A 16,120-nucleotide genomic window follows, 5' to 3' on the forward strand; every position below is an offset into this window, starting at 1 on the left:
AGCATGCCCAGCCATCCAACTCTGATGAAACGCTGATGAACTAGTAAGGAGTTAACTCCAGCGCTCACCCTCCTTCCTTGCTCCTCTGTGCGGTATGCGTGCCGGTACAAGCAGGAGAAAACGGCCCCTGGAGGCATCAGCTCACTAGTCTCATTCCAGCCATGGGTATGGCAGAGTCGCGAGGCATCTCCCTGACACTTACGGTAAAGGACCGTATCCAACCTGCAAACAGAAAAGTCATCGCTAGCGCTTCAATTTCTGCGGCACCCTCCGCACTCCAACCTTTCATGTTTTCCGTATTTTGAAATGCTTTCAAGGCAGATAAACCCGTTACGTTTTGCACACCGCCACATCATTTAGCAACAATATCCAGCCAACTGAGCCGGCAGCTGGCAAAATGCCTGTCACTCAGCTTGAAATTACCTTCCTAATCTTGCAAAAATGCACTAGGTTCTTTAATTACAAATCAAATCTTCCACACCTCTTGAAGCACCTCTCGTCTTCTCCTAGAGCACTGCCAGCCAACTGCTGACACACGAGGAAAAAAAAATATATATATTCTCTCTCTGTGCTACAGCAGCAGAAAGGCAGGTACATGCCATTTTGCTTGTGTAGTACCTGACGCGTACTTTGTACCGCTGCCATTTTAAAATGTCAGTTTCATAAAAATCTGAATTAGATTAATTATCTTCTCCTCTGGATCTGGGCTGCTTTAACTGAAGACTCAGCATCCCTCACTTTTTGCATGCAAGAAAATTGCTCTGATTAAGATGATGCTTAATTACATTAAACCTAAAAGGGATATTGCCAACTTTTTGAAATGCAAGCCTGAGACTGCTACGACGCTTTAGAAGGCAAATGTCGGAGGAGATTCGGGGACAAAAGTTGTGCTGTTAATTATAAAAGTAAGTAAAAAGAATCATGAAAACTTCTACTCTATTATTTGCTTCTTTCTAGGGATCTAATAACACGGTTTATGTTAGTCAGCTCTAGGGAACCATAACCTCCTGGTTCACAGGAACCTCCTGTATTTTAAAAAATGGTTTGCAATACGTCCGTCAGCTCTTAACCACCAGCGATGCTGCCCGCAGGTACAGCTATGAATCAGATTTTCTAATCTCAACACCCCATGCAGCAATTTAAGGCAATGACTTCTTGCCTTACTTCTTCGAACCGCAGAGAACAATTATTCCCTTTCTTGCGGCAACCCCATTTGAACCACTCCGACTTCCTTGCCTCTCAGTCTTCCTTAGAAGACAAGCCAAATGTTTATTCTTCCCTCATTGATCATGTTTACCAAATATGCCAAATTCATATCCTCCTCCCACTCATCTTAACCCAAATCAACACAAGGGGCTCTGGATTTTTAAAACAAAGCACTGCAATCTTTTGATTAGGAAAAAGAAGTTTGAAAAGCAGTGCTCTGAAGGGAATTACATCCACTCCGCAGGCAACACCACCAGCAGGATTTGAAACACGGCAGAAAGAAGCACAGAATCGTTTAAGACAGTGGCTCTTTATTATACTTAGCAGCTTGATTTTCTTAACTCCTATGCTGTAGCATGCAAAGCAGACAAAACTAGCTGCCACCTACACAGAAAGAAACCTTTACCTTCAGCATAGCCAGAAATTTGTTTTAATAATTAAATATGCATTGAACTTCAGAGCTCAAACCTGAGAGACTTTGTAAGGCTGCACTATTTCTTCTAAATGAACAGCTGATTTAAGCAGGCACCCCCCTTCCTTCTCCCAACCTGCTCTTGCTTCTGCTGTTCCAGACAGATATTAATGCCTTAGAGACCTGGCCTGCTTAAAAGTTCTCCATCTCATTTAAAGATAAATAAGCTATATGGGTATGCCAAGAGTTGCTAATGTATACGCACGCTAGCTATGGACATCCAGAAAAGCGAGAATTAATCTTATTTTACAGTACTCACTTCCAATCACGGGATATAAAATACTGGAGCTCCAGGAGCCTATGCTCACAATCCTCTACCATTTTTTCTGTGTATAAGTGCTCCATCAGGCATGACAGAATCCTGCAAACAGATGAAAAAAAGTTAAGCAAGAGTCTATTCTAATCTTGCTGAGCTTCCCCATAACATCTGGTGCCGCCAGATCAACAGCCTTTCCAATGAACCAAGGATAAGAGGTTCAAAGAGTGAAGAGAATCTTTTTCCTCCTCCAAAAAGGAGACCACATCAAAACCAATAATACACCATATTCACACCCTCTTAAAATCCACTGATTCAACTCACTCAAATCTGATGTGACAAAATCGTAAAAACATTTTATATTAAAGTATTTGGCTCAGAAGACTATACATCAGACCTGAGAAAGCAGACGTGTCTCTGCAAATAGGTTTACTTAACTGGCCTTTCAAGGCTTGTTACTTCTCTTTGCAGTATTGCTAAAGACTTATGCAGTAAGAGAAATCAGTTCATCAAGTGTTAGGAATTTAATCCAAGCTCCTGTGATGGCTACAGCCTTCCCCACCGCTAAACTAGCCTTGCTATAAACATCCTAGCCTGCTTATACAGCAAAAACAGAAGACAACCTGGTTCACATGTCCAGCCCTATATGAATTCCTAGCTTGGAGTCTCCTTTCTGGACAGTTAATATCTATACTGGTCAGTCACATAACATTCATGGATGCCCAACAGAAACAAAATCAATTGTAACAGATAGCAACCTACATTGGATCTCCAGACCGTATGTGCTTGCAGGCGGTCTGTATAACTGATTCACAAGCCTCGTTCAACGCTCGGTCAATGCGGTAATCTGCACCGGGGTCAGTTTCTTGAATCAGCGTTTGAAGCTGTAAGAAGAGAAACGTGGACAAGAAAACATGAATTACAAAGCTCCAAATCAGAATGCTTGAAAGCTTCTCAATTTGGCAATTCCGTGTTAATAATGACACTAGCACATCCGAAGTCATTTCTACAGTTGCTTATTTTTAGTGCGCACAATTTGACAGCACTTGGAAACTTTGCACTGCAAACGGTTTGTAAGACACAGGAATCCACCGCTGCTGAACCCCAGTTATACTTACGGAGCAGCCCAGTAACATTTGACAAGAGCTGTCATGTGCTGAAGGTCAACTGTAAACCTGGAGTTGTTATACACCAATTTACAAAACAGATTTGATAAAATTTCAATATTGTGGTTTTGGTCGATCTTATGCCTTGGTGGCAACCTCATTCCATATGCCACCTTTCCATGAAACTCATGAATATGAGAATTCATATTGAATTCTCATAGGTAAGTTCAATATGAACTGTTTACTCAAGCCTTCTCACTGTTAAACAGTTATTCTGTTGAAAGTTTGAGAAAAAAAGGTCTTCATATAACAGAGGAACATCACTGAGTGTCCATGGCACCAAGTTCAAAATGAGGTTTAATACAGGTGGTCTTCCCACAGCCCATAGCATCTGAACATGAGGATGGGAAGCATATGCTGGGCACTGGAGAATGAAATTTGGATGAAGCTCAAAATCACATTTCACTGACAGTTTGGAGTGGAAGGGTAGTCTTCTCTGCCACCACTCAGTCTTGGATATTGCTGCCCTGTTTCATCTCCCACCAAGCCACAAATTCTCAAAGGCTGAGCAAACAGATGCCAGACAAACCAGTATCATCAGTCTACAGGCAAACACTTTTAGCCAACAAATTTAGATCAAAAAAAAAAAAAAAAAGCTCACTTAGAAGGTAACTTCATGTTGACATCAAACAGTCTACGCTGTTAACATCCTGACACTTGCTTAAATGATTTTTGTCACTGGCCTTCAAGTCCAACTAAATCAAAAGCACAGTTAAAATTTTATCTTCCATCTTTCAAAGGCTGCACCTAAATACCACCCAGTACGTTTTCAGGGGCAAAGCATCTGAAGCATCACAGAACACAGATGAAAAAAAGTATCAGAGCACCGCAGAAAATAAAAGCTAGCATTGCTATTTTTATCCAGTCGGAAGCTCGTAATCAAGACAACAGATCACATACTGCCTGGGAGGAGTGTAAGTTTTCCTGCAACTTCTTGGCCCGATGTTAATTATCCCTAATCCCAGCTTCCAAGGCATGCAGACAACTCAGGACATCACTGCCTGGCAGGCACAAACCAGATTAAATAAGCGTTGATTCAAAAATTCTTGGGATTTTTTTTTTTTTTTTTTTTTTTTTTTGAGACAACACTAAAAAAGGATCACATTTTATGTGAATCTGACAGGGTCAATGAGAAGACAGCATAGGATCTAAATCCAGTTCATAACAGAGAAATACACTTTAATGGGTTGGAGAAACAAAAAGTGATTCAACACTAAAAGCTGCAGAAGAGTCGGCGTATTGAAGACAACGATGGTAATTCTGCTGGTGTGCCTACAAACACAGCCTGCACCTGCGCACCCGCTGCTGGGACCGCTTCAAGTCACACGTTCACATATAAAACGGGATCAAGTACTATGACTATTGAATTATCCTCTCAAGGAAGAAGGGAAGAAGAAAACCTCCAAATCTGACATTTTCTTATGAGCGCAGATTAAGTAAGCTGCCTAGCTGGAGTATATCAGAGTATTAAATAGGCAAGATTCTTCCTCGTGCCTCAGTTAAAGCAGAGTTCTGGTTGCTATCAGGTGGAAGATGCCAAAGTGAACAGAGTCCTAGACCTTGGGCCACAATTTCATACCTTCCAGTTTAAGGGAAGACCGGGCTTGTCTAGTCCCACGAGCCCCACGAGTCTTGGGAGTTTGCTCCCTCTCGCTGCAGCGCTGCATTTCAGACGTACCAAATAGCTTCCAGCTCTCTTCCTCCTTGCAATGCCGTTTCAGGAACTACTGCAGGGGTCCCAAATCAAATTCTCAACCAAGTGCAAAATAAAAAGCAGGGAGCCAGCTCCCCTGACCCAGGAGTAAGTGGGAGGCAAGTAATTTGGCACCGGTGATAAAAGTGAAAGTTTTAGAGCATTTCCCCCCCCTCCCACAACTAACCCTTGCTACTGAAAAGCTGCTGGATAAGCCTTATAATCTGCTGAACTTTCATCCTGAATTGGAGCTACATTAACAATTAAATATCAATTTATTAGCTGTATTAGAAGCTGAAAGCAGAGCTATCAGCCCTTTTAACAGTAATTATAGTTTTTCATGCTCAAGGGATAAACAGGAAAGAGGCCAGAGCAACAGAAAACATATTAGAAAAGGTGCCTGCCAGCAGTGGCTCTAGAACAAAATACTACTTCCACAGAGCCACACCACAGCTGTTAAACACCGTCATGTGCAACTTAACTTCTTGCAGCTGTGGACCCTCTACAGGCTGGTGCTTACAATCGAGGGACACGTATACTTGCTTTCCGATGATCTCCAACCTATGGCCCAAGCGCTACAGCCTCCCAGACCCATCTTCCATATGCACAAGAGCACCTTTACACAGGATAACATCAGGTTATTTGCAGAAGACAACCTAACGACTGGAATATATCCACGCTATGTATCCCCAAAGCAAAGAGTTTGTTTCACACTGAGAGGCATGCTCCTCTTGACAAATAAACACACAACCGTATATATAATTTAGATAAATATAAATACATAGGTGCATGCATTTTATTAATCAGTGCTGTTTGTCTCCTGGTGGAGGGCAAGGACCTTTTAAAAGGTTACAGGGGCACCTACCCTCAAATTCAGCCCCTGCCTTCACGTCAGGATTGACATTGCGATGCCAGAGCCCAACTCCAAATACCCCTTACAAGGGCACATTACAGAACCATGCCTGCGAAACGCTGCCTTTCTACCCCGGGCGAGCAACATATTCAGGCCTACAGTTGGGCAAAGGTGGCTAACCAAAGACCAGGAAGTTTTTGAACTTTCAGTGTCTTATTCACATTACACAAAGCAATCATTCCTGCCGTGTAGAGCGCCAGACACTTTGGCAAGCTCACTGTGCAAAGTAAAGATGGAGGGGGGAAAAAAAACACAATTTTTAGAAGTTTGGGGCTAGGCGTGCCTCTTTCACAGTGATACAGTTAATTGTGAACACAGAATCTCATATGTAAGATCGGTCTGGTCGGGGTAAGTCACAAGAAAAAAATCCCTCAGAGTGAGAAACCAGGGTTAGAGAAGGCATTTGGTGCATTTGGTTGACAGTTTTAAGCACAAAGGATCATTCAAACCGTTCATGCAGGAAAGTGTACAGGCAGATGCCCCTGCAGAAAAATAAAAGCACTGCGTTTTTTTTTTTGTTTGTTTTTTTCTATGCAGATGCATAAACATCTTCCTCTCATAAGGGAAGCAGAATCAGAGCCAACCTTGAAGATGGGAGAGCCCAAGTAAAAAGAGATCCAGATTAGACACTTCCAGTTTTAAACTCCTCGAGCAGACTGTGGAGGCAAAGGGGTCTGGTTGTAGTTTCTACACAGAAAAATTTCAGGAGCAGCCCTTCTGCTTTGAGCTAGGCAAGAAGTAACTGTTGTATTAGTGTTACCTATAAAGCAACTAAAAGCAGAGATGAACTATCCAGCTGTTCTGCTGGGACAGCAGATTAAGACTTGGTAGATGAAAGACAACATTCAGAGATGGAGCCCAAAGCACCAGAGGCCAACTCTGCTGCAACGACCTCAAAAATGATGTTTTGTTGCCTGCTTTGCTCGATCTTCCTCCGTTTCTGCAGGTGAAAATGCAGAGACGCCGCAGTACCACCATCACCTGATACATGCAGACTAAGTGAGAAAGCAGCTTCAGGAAAAAGCATCAGTGGCTCAGTAGATCCACTAGAGATCCAGTAGAGGCAAGTGGATCCTCGAGGTACCAGAAAGCAACTCAAGCAGTTCTGGCTGCTAGGAAGGACTGGACTTCTAACGTGCCATCTTCATGGCCTGTCATATGGACCGGTCTCATAGAACAGGGGAAGGTCTCTCACGAGAGGTCCAGAAGCTGGAAGGGATCCAGCCAATATTCTCTTCCTTAGAAACTAATTTACCTACCATAGAAGGTAAAAGCAGGAAGCTCGTTCTAGCACAATAAACCACAACGGAACAAAACCTGATAGCAGAGACGACCATCGCCAGTCTAACCACCACCATTCCCATATGAAATATCAACAATGAATAATTTAGGTACTTCCGAAATTGAAGGCAGCTACGTAAGAGTATTATGTCACTCCTCAGGAATCCAGAATACTCGAACGCTTATCTTATTCTTGCAATAATCTATTTCCTTTTGCCCACAAAAATATGGACAAGCTAACTGTATTTTATAAAATTAACATTTAATTTGCTCCTGCTATCTTTTGTACAGAGACCAGAACACAAGTCACTCAGCTTAAAGGACAGTCACCAACAAGCCCTGTTACTGCATCAACTTCCTGTACAAAAATAAAGCAGTATTTTAACAAGAGATACGGGACCCCCCCCCCCCCATAGATTTCTACAGAGGTTCTTTTTTTTCCTAAAAAGTCTGAAATCTCCCATCACTTTGGGAGGTTCCTTGCCTTAACTTGCGACTTACTCTGAACATGCACTTCATGATCTGGGATTTACTCCCAAGCAGAACCGTCCAGTAATTTTTGGATAACCAAATTCTGAGGCAGCAAGTTCAATTTTCAAGTTAAAAAAAACAAACAAACAAACCAGAAACAGGTATCCATTTTTTCCACACAAGCGTTGCAAAGCATAACTCACTATAGTTCACTGCAGATATGACTCCAAACACTCAGCTGCTGCTCTGATACACCCAGTATTTATAAAGAATCAGCACAAAATCATCCTATGCCTGAAAATAAAATTTCATCAGCTCTTTGTTCATTTATTTTTGCCAACACACACATATTGGGCATATTCCGGCCTCAGGCTCTAAGCTTCATTTAAATTGAAAATGGGCTACAGTGGTTCCCTACACTGCAGGAGGTCAAACTGCTACATCAGCAGTAACAGAATCTGTACACCACTCCTCGGCCATTTTTGCATCGATGTCCCTTTTCCAGCCTCATCTTGCATATGCAGGCTGAAGGGTCACTAAAAATAGGTATTAAGTACAAATGTAATGTCACATGAAGTACATTATCTCTCGTTAATGAGTTGGGAGAAATATGAAGCAATTGCTTTCAATTTAAAAAGACTAAACACAAGACTAATCTGGGCCAAAACTAAGTTTAAAAAGGCCAAAAGAACTGCTCTACTAAAAAACGAAGTATTTTAGAGAATGACCATTTTTTTTAGTATCTCCACCTGAAATAAACAGTTCATCATACCAGTCACTGAAGTTCCATTTCCATCACTCAAGCAGAGTGAAATAGAAAAAAAAACAAAAGTTTCCCTACATCTTACATCCAGGAGAGAACGAGATGACTTGAGAACTGCTGGAAAAGAACTACTAGAAACGAAATCCAGAAGAAAACATTATCTTAAAGAACATTACTAATGTGCTGCTAGGTACTAAGTCACACTTTATACCACGATAATTACAGTTGCCTCCAGCGTTCTCTAGTACCCGACAGGATGAGATTGCTTTCAGCACAATCTTCATCGCGAGGTAAAACGTCAACGGACAAATCATCCCTCCTTCCAACTCAACCACCTAGAACCGGAATGACAGAAAAGCATCTTACAGCCTGCTGACAATTCAGCCCGACGTTTCCCTTTTCTCCGCGTACTACTTTCATCAGGCAGTGCAGAGTGCGACCTTTCCGATGCAAGCCCGAGCAGTGGTGTTCGATCTCGCCTCGGCAGCTCAGGATGATTTCTGGGCTCAGTGAGAAGTCTTCCATTAGCATGCGCCGGTAATCCAGCATTTCACCCTGGCACTCGCTGCTCACTTGTCGACCTAAGCCAAGAGCGGAAGACACGAGTTAGCAGCAATGCTTGAGCAGAGGCCTTCTTGACCAGGCACTTTAGGGACCAAGTCCATATTCTGGACAACTCTAGACTAGCAAACACACTTGAGCAGACTTTCTGGAGATTAAGCCAATTGCTACTGTTGCTCCTGTCATTTAATACAACCTGTAAATTTATTGTTCTCTAGATCCCATGCACGGCTTTCAAAGAGCAAGCTCTTGAAAGATTAGGAGAATCTTATTTTGGACTTTACAGCACAGCTAGGAGTTGCTTTTGAAGAATAAATGAACCCTCCCCCCCACTGGATCTGTAGTTTTGTAGTACAGGTTATCTGTTCCCCATACATTTAGGTGGTCATTTTTTCCACTGTGGAATCGGAAGCACTTCCAGTAATTTAAAAAGCTTTCTAGGTAGCGGGGCAGGGGGATTAGTCTGGATAGCAGGTTAACCACTCTCACACAGAGGAAAACATTTTCTGGAGCAACAGCACAAAAACCAAAATCAAAGACACAGCCAAAACATACTGGGTGTCTAAGAAACCAGCTGCAGCTGTACAGAAATTTAGCTTTAATAAATGTTGAGATTTGCTACTGAGCAGCTTTACTAGAATCCCATGAAACCACGTTGAAGTGAGAAGGAATAAGACAGCTTTTTTGGCTGTGTGCCCCTTGTCTATTCACAGGAGCAAAATCCCTGTACAATGGAGGTCCTACAGCACAACAGGGGCTCCCAGACATTATAATACCAAAAAAGCGGAGGGGTATGGGATAATAGCGCTCCTCCCGGGCTAAGCTTCCCGCAGGAGCCACACGCTGCTGAACCTGTTCCACTGCAACAGTGGAAGTTAATAACCGAACGGCAGTTCCCTGCCTGTAATTTGGGAGCACACCTGCTCTGCTGCAGGGGAAGGAAAAAAAAACCTTCTCCCGCAGACAGCACACTGCATTTGCAACACGTCCGTCGGAGGCAACGGAGTTAATCAAACTCACAACTGCACAAGCTGCTTAGGGTGCTACGGCAGCCTTCCCCTACGGCACCTGCAGCACTGCAGCGCCCAGCTCCGCCGCAGAATCCGAAACGCTTCATTTGCGACAGAATTCTCCAACACGTGTGCAGAGGATGTAACGTGTGTCGTTTTACACATCACAGCAATTTCATAGAGAACATTTAACATAGTGCTACTTTAGAAGGCCCTCTAATGCCTTTGGGAAAGCCATAAGTATTAGGATGTCCCTAGCTTGCAGTAACTTAAATGTACAGAACAAACACTGTTGCACTTGATTTCCTTCTACATAGCAAAAATTAGGTAAGAGCTACAGAAATTAAAGCATTTACTCAAGCTACTGAAGGAGCATAAGCAGCACTGGTTTGAATATCCCTGGCTTTCACTGAGTGACGATGAATGTGTTGCCTATTCTGTCTTTTAAACTACTAGCATATTTAGTGTTTACTCCATGAAGGATCCTTAGAAAAATTTGCAATTATACACTATCAGTCCAAGTGGGATTTGCCATTTTGCATTTTAAGCTTCTTGCCTACACAGTAAGAGCTGTTGTCAGGAGTGTCCTCAGCTATTTTTATTTAATCTTCAAAATAACAGCGATGAAAGCATCATGATGAAGGAACTTGCCTTTTTTTGACCCAAATTTTCAAAGCAGCTTACATGGAGAAGGTGGCTATAAATGCCTATTGAAGCTGCTAGTTCAAAGTCCCACAAAAATTTTTAAAACCAAGATCCCAGCAAGCAGCACATCGCTCAGGTCAATTCCTCTTACCTCTGTGCACAGCAGACTCTAAACACATCAACAGATAGGAAAGCCTGGCTTCGCGAGACCGGGGAAGATTCTCCACATTACAGCGATACTTCTTCAGATCGCTTTTACAGGACTTCGCCAGCGAGTAACTGACTTTGTAGTCTTGGGCAATCAGCTTTTGGCGGGTTGTCAGTGCATCACGACACTGCAGGAGAGAGACATCAGGACAGCTGAATGATGGACACCTGGACACGCTCGTGGCAGGGTGCTAGCCTGGCTACTGACAAGGTTTTCCAAAGTTTTTGCATTTCAGAAGACAACCAGTGCCCTAAAATTCACGTGGCTTAAACTGGATCACCGCTAAATTTCGTTGTCTCATAGAAACTGCACAGTTAACAACCCACATCTGAGGTCAACAGAGCAAGGGTTTTAAAGGCAACAGTCCTCTGCAGATAGTTTCTCAGAACTGCACGTTCATCCAGCTTTTTGTAAAGAGCTACGGCTGAAAGCATGACTCATCCTCAGTAACTAAGATCAGTAGCTGACATTTATCCCAGTCTGGTACATGCTCACCCCATGCCCTCAAGAAACAACTTTTTCCAGTCACATTTACAGAAGAGTATGTTCTTTGGATTTGCACCATAATGCACTAAACAGATGACAGCTCAGATAAGCAGCCTACCCACGGGAATTTCTAGCCATTTTTCCAAACCTGGTGAGACTCAGAAGGATGCACTGTGACCAAACCTCACCTACACCCCAGGAGCTGCAAGAACCACCCCCTAACTTCATCCAAAAAAGGGCTTCAAAAAAAGCTCGGTGAGCACAAAGCAGCCCAGCAGTCAGCTACTGTCTCCTGTGCGTGTGCAGCACCTGACACCATTAGCAAGGAGAAACATTTTACTAACAGCTTCTGCAAAACTAGAGACTTTGCATGTGGTCCAGCCTGGGCAGCCACGGGGGTGAGAATTAGACTGTGCGTTCCTCCTGCTCTGCAAACTGCTCTTCCACCTCGGAGCACCCACTTCTCTCTTCCTATCAAGCAATTTGCCACGGCATTGCCTGAACTCCCAGCCTCCCATATTTATATCTTAAGTCACACAGCTCATCACGGAAAAGATCCCGCCGCAAAACGCTATCTCTGTACAACCAAAACCAAACTAGGCAAAAAACCAGCACTCTGTCCCAGGAACATCCTTGTATAAAACGAAGCTTTGTTTCAAGCCCTCCGGGACTCCTCCCTCAGTTTTGAATTTGTTAATTGGAACTAAGCTTTCAGATAGCTAATGCATTTAAAGAAAAGGAAATGAGTCTGATCCCTGCAGGCCTCCAAATTGGGCTCCTTCAGTGCAGCTTCTTCGAGAAGGGCTTTGCAGATAGAAATCTTCGCTTCCTTTCAGGCTACAGTTCTACTTAGTTCCTATCACTATGATGCTGCTTCTGTAATCACTGAAGGCATCGCCGTCTTCCTAAAACACTTACAACACTACAGCTATGAGTGAACTCTTTTCAGGATTGACTTTACAGATCAACTTTTTAAAAATCTTTTCTTCAGGCAAAAAAAGAAAGCAAGGAAAACTCCAGTAACTTTGAGCTGTACATCTTTCCCATGCAATCTGCTGCTTAACAGTCAGATAATTACAATCTGGAAAATAAAAATGTGAAATAACCACACAGCTTCCTACATCGAGACATTCAGTTTCTTCCTAACCTGTGCATTATGGTACGATTTACACAGGCTTACCTCAGCATGATGCTACTTCTACTTTAAACACTCAATCACCGCACCGCCACTCGAGCTCCAAGCCTACCTTCCCAAATTACCCACCCAAGAGAAGCTTTGATTTATTTACATCCTTAAACTTTAAAGGCTGTAACTTGAACACAATTAATTCAAGGCATCAGCATGTAGCTGGGAACACAAACCTATCAAAAGTAAAGGCGTCTGTTAAAGCAGTCTGTTATCTGGCCATGTAAATGATGGATTTTCCTCAGCACTGGAAAAGAATAACGCAGTCTGGGCTGATGAATGATCTGATGATTTCTGCATTAAGGACTTGTCCCACTGAGACAGATACCTACCTTTTCACTCATTGATTCTTCAAACTTGTGATTAAAGAGGCACTTGTAAACTCGGCCTTCCCCAGCCTGAGTCTGTGAAACAGAACAGTAACATGAGCCATTAAGGACAAGACACATTATGCTTAACAAGCAGGCTAAGCTATGCCAAAAAAAGATCTCTTTTTAAGCTAGAAATATATTAAAGCTAGCATTTGAACCGATTATAGTGGCTTCTGTATGAGTGTTAAAAAAAAAAAAAAAAAAAAAAAACTCTTGCTGACACTTTTTCTTTTTTCCACTCTCATCTGGTTCACCAGCCTTTTAGTGAGAAACCCCTCAGCTGATACAAGTTAATATAGACTGAACAATGCAGCTTTCCAGCTTATCACTCCAGTGGTAAGGAATGCTGCAAGTAAAGTCAGAAGAGACTAATCTTGCACAACAGCTTATCACTCCGGACGGTAGGAGTCACTCACCTTGGCCTCCCTCTCCCCCATCTGAGAGGCTCTGAACCTTTCACTCCGGGTCTGATGCCCATCAAACCATTTATAAGCCAATTCAGTTCATTAACCAGTAAAAAATGCAGCACTTTTTTGTTGGGTTAGTGAACTGAATACTGGAGTTGTCGCACAGTGACAGCAAAGAGGTGCCTGTTTTCAGTGCTACACGACCATACTCAGGTCTTTTTTTTTTTTTTTTTTTTTTTTAATGGATTAACATAAAAGCGAAGGCAAGAGGACTACTCACATTTTCACAAAATCGTTCTCTGTCATCTCGGCATGCAAAGTAGAGATGCCGGTCCAAGTGGAAGTCATCTGAAGAGAGTTCAGCTACACGAAGAATAGCTTTCTTACACTGATCGGAAACCTGAATTCTAGGATCAGTCTCCTCTGCCTCCTTTACCAGGCCTTTTTCCAGGCAAGCCACCACCTCTCCTTGCGAGTGGGCATCCTACACGAGGAGAGAAAGTGCATACCTGTTCATATATGTGCTCAGTTACAAGTGATCCAGGATTCCAGATAAGCACCACATAAATTGAGTGACAGACAGATCACCTACACATAGCCTGGAAAACATCACTCTTGCTGCACATACGTTCATATGTGGCACAGAAATAATTAATAAACCTCCTGAAAGAGTCCTCATCCGAGTCAGAACTGGTAAGCTACAACACCAGACTCCAAGCCAGGGTCAGCGAAGCAAACTAAGACAATTTACTGTGTATTCACCATCTCCACCTAAGTTCAGCAACCTTGACGTGCACTCTCTCCCCCTACCTTTACATATCACCATCCTGCTGATGGCCAGAGCGCAATTACTCCCTCCAATGCTCTCAGCTTGTTTTGATGCGACTTAATTAGATTATCACTACTTAGTCACACTGCTTAGAGCAGCTTACCAAAATGGCCAAATTATCTTTAATCTGACATAGCTCCCTTAGCACCATGGCAACAGCAAGCAACAGCATCACGTTAACAACATACCTGGGGAGAGGAAAAATTACAGTTACTCCATGCTGGGACAAGCCTTTAGTTTGGGCAATGATCATTAGCACACAGACCACACAGAAGCACTGCCCAATCTAGGATCCTTGATGCTAATCCTTCCATTAGGGGGAATAAAAAAAATTCAAAGCATTCAACAGCAGTTGAAGTCTCAGACAAAGCAGTTCTGACCCACTACTGCAACCCACGCCCACCGTCCTCCAAGTTTAATAGAGCCTGAAGACAACTTTGGACTATGACCAGCAACTACAAATAAACGTAGTGAGCCTGTGTTTTATAGGAAAGCAGGGAAAAGGCAGGACAAAGCTGACCAAAGCTCCATTTAACTTTCTACATCTTCCTGATGTGGTTAGAAAGAGATTCTTCTAAAACCAAGAATTCTTCTGTAACAGATCTTCTCTCACAGCTTCTGCAAGTTTTTCATGCGAAGAGGAACATCTTCTATCACAAATCCAATTCCTTAATCTACGCTGCGAGAGGATATTGCTATTTTCTGAGGGGTGCAACAAAGCATGAACATTTGCATACGTCTGAATCACTCAACCTGGCATCTGTGGCAACCATTTAAGATTTATCCATTACTGTCGTAGCAACATGAGTAAGAGAACGGTCTCCAGAAAACACGGCCATGACTACTCAAAGCAGTGCAATTCTTCCATATCTTTTTGCGACACTTCTCTTCAGACAGGCAGCCTTTGATCACAGTTTGACTCTGCTACGTTAGGAGCACAAGCAGAACAGGCCAATTACAGTGTAATAAGCTTGTGGGGTTTGTTTAAGAGCTGGAAGTTTTCTAAACAAACAAAAACAAACCACAGAAAAAAAGTCACCCTACTCTGGTTCACTCTTTGCTTTGAATGGAAATTTAGCAACTATACATGCCAGCCAGGCATCAGCACCTTCAAGAAAATCTCATTTATATATATATATATATATATATATATATATATATATATATATATATATATATGCATGTGTGCATATATATAATTAATTAATTAACAGATTCTAGTAGCAAGTTTGCCACGTTATTACTTAAAACTGCCACTTATCCATAACCACACCAAACACAAACTGCTTCTGAAACCCTTGCGGTCATTCATACGCAGCAATTACAAGGGAGCTGGCAGGACTAAACGACTGAAAACCACCACCTTCAGCTCCTGCAGCAGTCCCGGGCTCCAGCCGAGCCAAGGGAGGCAGCTGGGAGGCAAGGCAGGCCAGGCTTATTCCCTCACCTGCAGGCTCTCCCCGGCAACCAAGGCAGAAAGGCACAAGCTAGCTTTTCCTCCTAGACTTGGTAGAAGTTTCCAAGTTTCTTCCAGTTTAGGTCTAGATTCCTAGTCAACAGCTTCATGCCACACACAAAAGTAAACCTATTTTTAATAGCCTAGTGGAAGCCAATTTCTAAACGCAAGATATGAGCATTTACTGCTGCGTTCCAGGGATACAACATAAAATCACCAATTATTTGCGTTATTTCACAAATACAGTTTTTAGATTTGGGTAGATCATCTTGCAGTACTGGCTACTCTGCTTCCCTATATTACAGTAATTTAAAACACATTAGACATAACAGAAATGTAATTATGCACAAGATCACATAGCTGGCTCCTGAAAGAGGCAATTTTGCCTGTTCTCCTACCACTCACACACCTTCTCATGGTGCCACTGGTGTTCCTGTGCCCACCTGACAAGTGTTTGAGAGATTTATTAAACAAAGCTGGGTTCTTTTGCAAGCAGATGAGGTCCCTAAGAACTAGTGCTGAGCAAAACAGTGTAATCCCTTGAGAGGTGGCACGAAGTTACACCAGCTGAAGGACATCACAGAGCTGCAGTCTTATTTTCTTCAAAAGCGCATGAAGGCAGTTGTGCTACTGGTCAAACAAATAACACAGAAGCATCAGTTCAATCACTAGTTTTAAACATTTAAATAAGTGACCTGAGTTTTCAGAGCTTTGTACCTACATGCCTAGCATGAATGAAC

At 42.7% G+C, this 16,120-nt stretch overlaps 1 protein-coding gene across 1 annotated transcript in view; it reads right to left on the reverse strand.

The window, feature by feature from the left end:
• GLG1 (golgi glycoprotein 1) overlaps nucleotides 1-16,120 on the reverse strand; it is an 84,824-nt gene that overhangs the window by 19,690 nt on the left and 49,014 nt on the right. The window contains exons 5-11 of the mRNA XM_062586232.1: nucleotides 13,376-13,579; nucleotides 12,650-12,721; nucleotides 10,589-10,772; nucleotides 8,588-8,802; nucleotides 2,697-2,818; nucleotides 1,938-2,039; nucleotides 69-222 (exon numbers count right to left, since the gene is read on the reverse strand). Coding sequence (XP_062442216.1) covers nucleotides 69-222; nucleotides 1,938-2,039; nucleotides 2,697-2,818; nucleotides 8,588-8,802; nucleotides 10,589-10,772; nucleotides 12,650-12,721; nucleotides 13,376-13,579 — 1,053 coding nt within the window. The remainder of the gene's footprint in view (nucleotides 1-68; nucleotides 223-1,937; nucleotides 2,040-2,696; nucleotides 2,819-8,587; nucleotides 8,803-10,588; nucleotides 10,773-12,649; nucleotides 12,722-13,375; nucleotides 13,580-16,120) is intronic.

Source organism: Rhea pennata, chromosome 13 (assembly GCF_028389875.1).
Source record: "Rhea pennata isolate bPtePen1 chromosome 13, bPtePen1.pri, whole genome shotgun sequence".
In the NCBI taxonomy this organism is placed as follows: domain Eukaryota; kingdom Metazoa; phylum Chordata; class Aves; order Rheiformes; family Rheidae; genus Rhea; species Rhea pennata.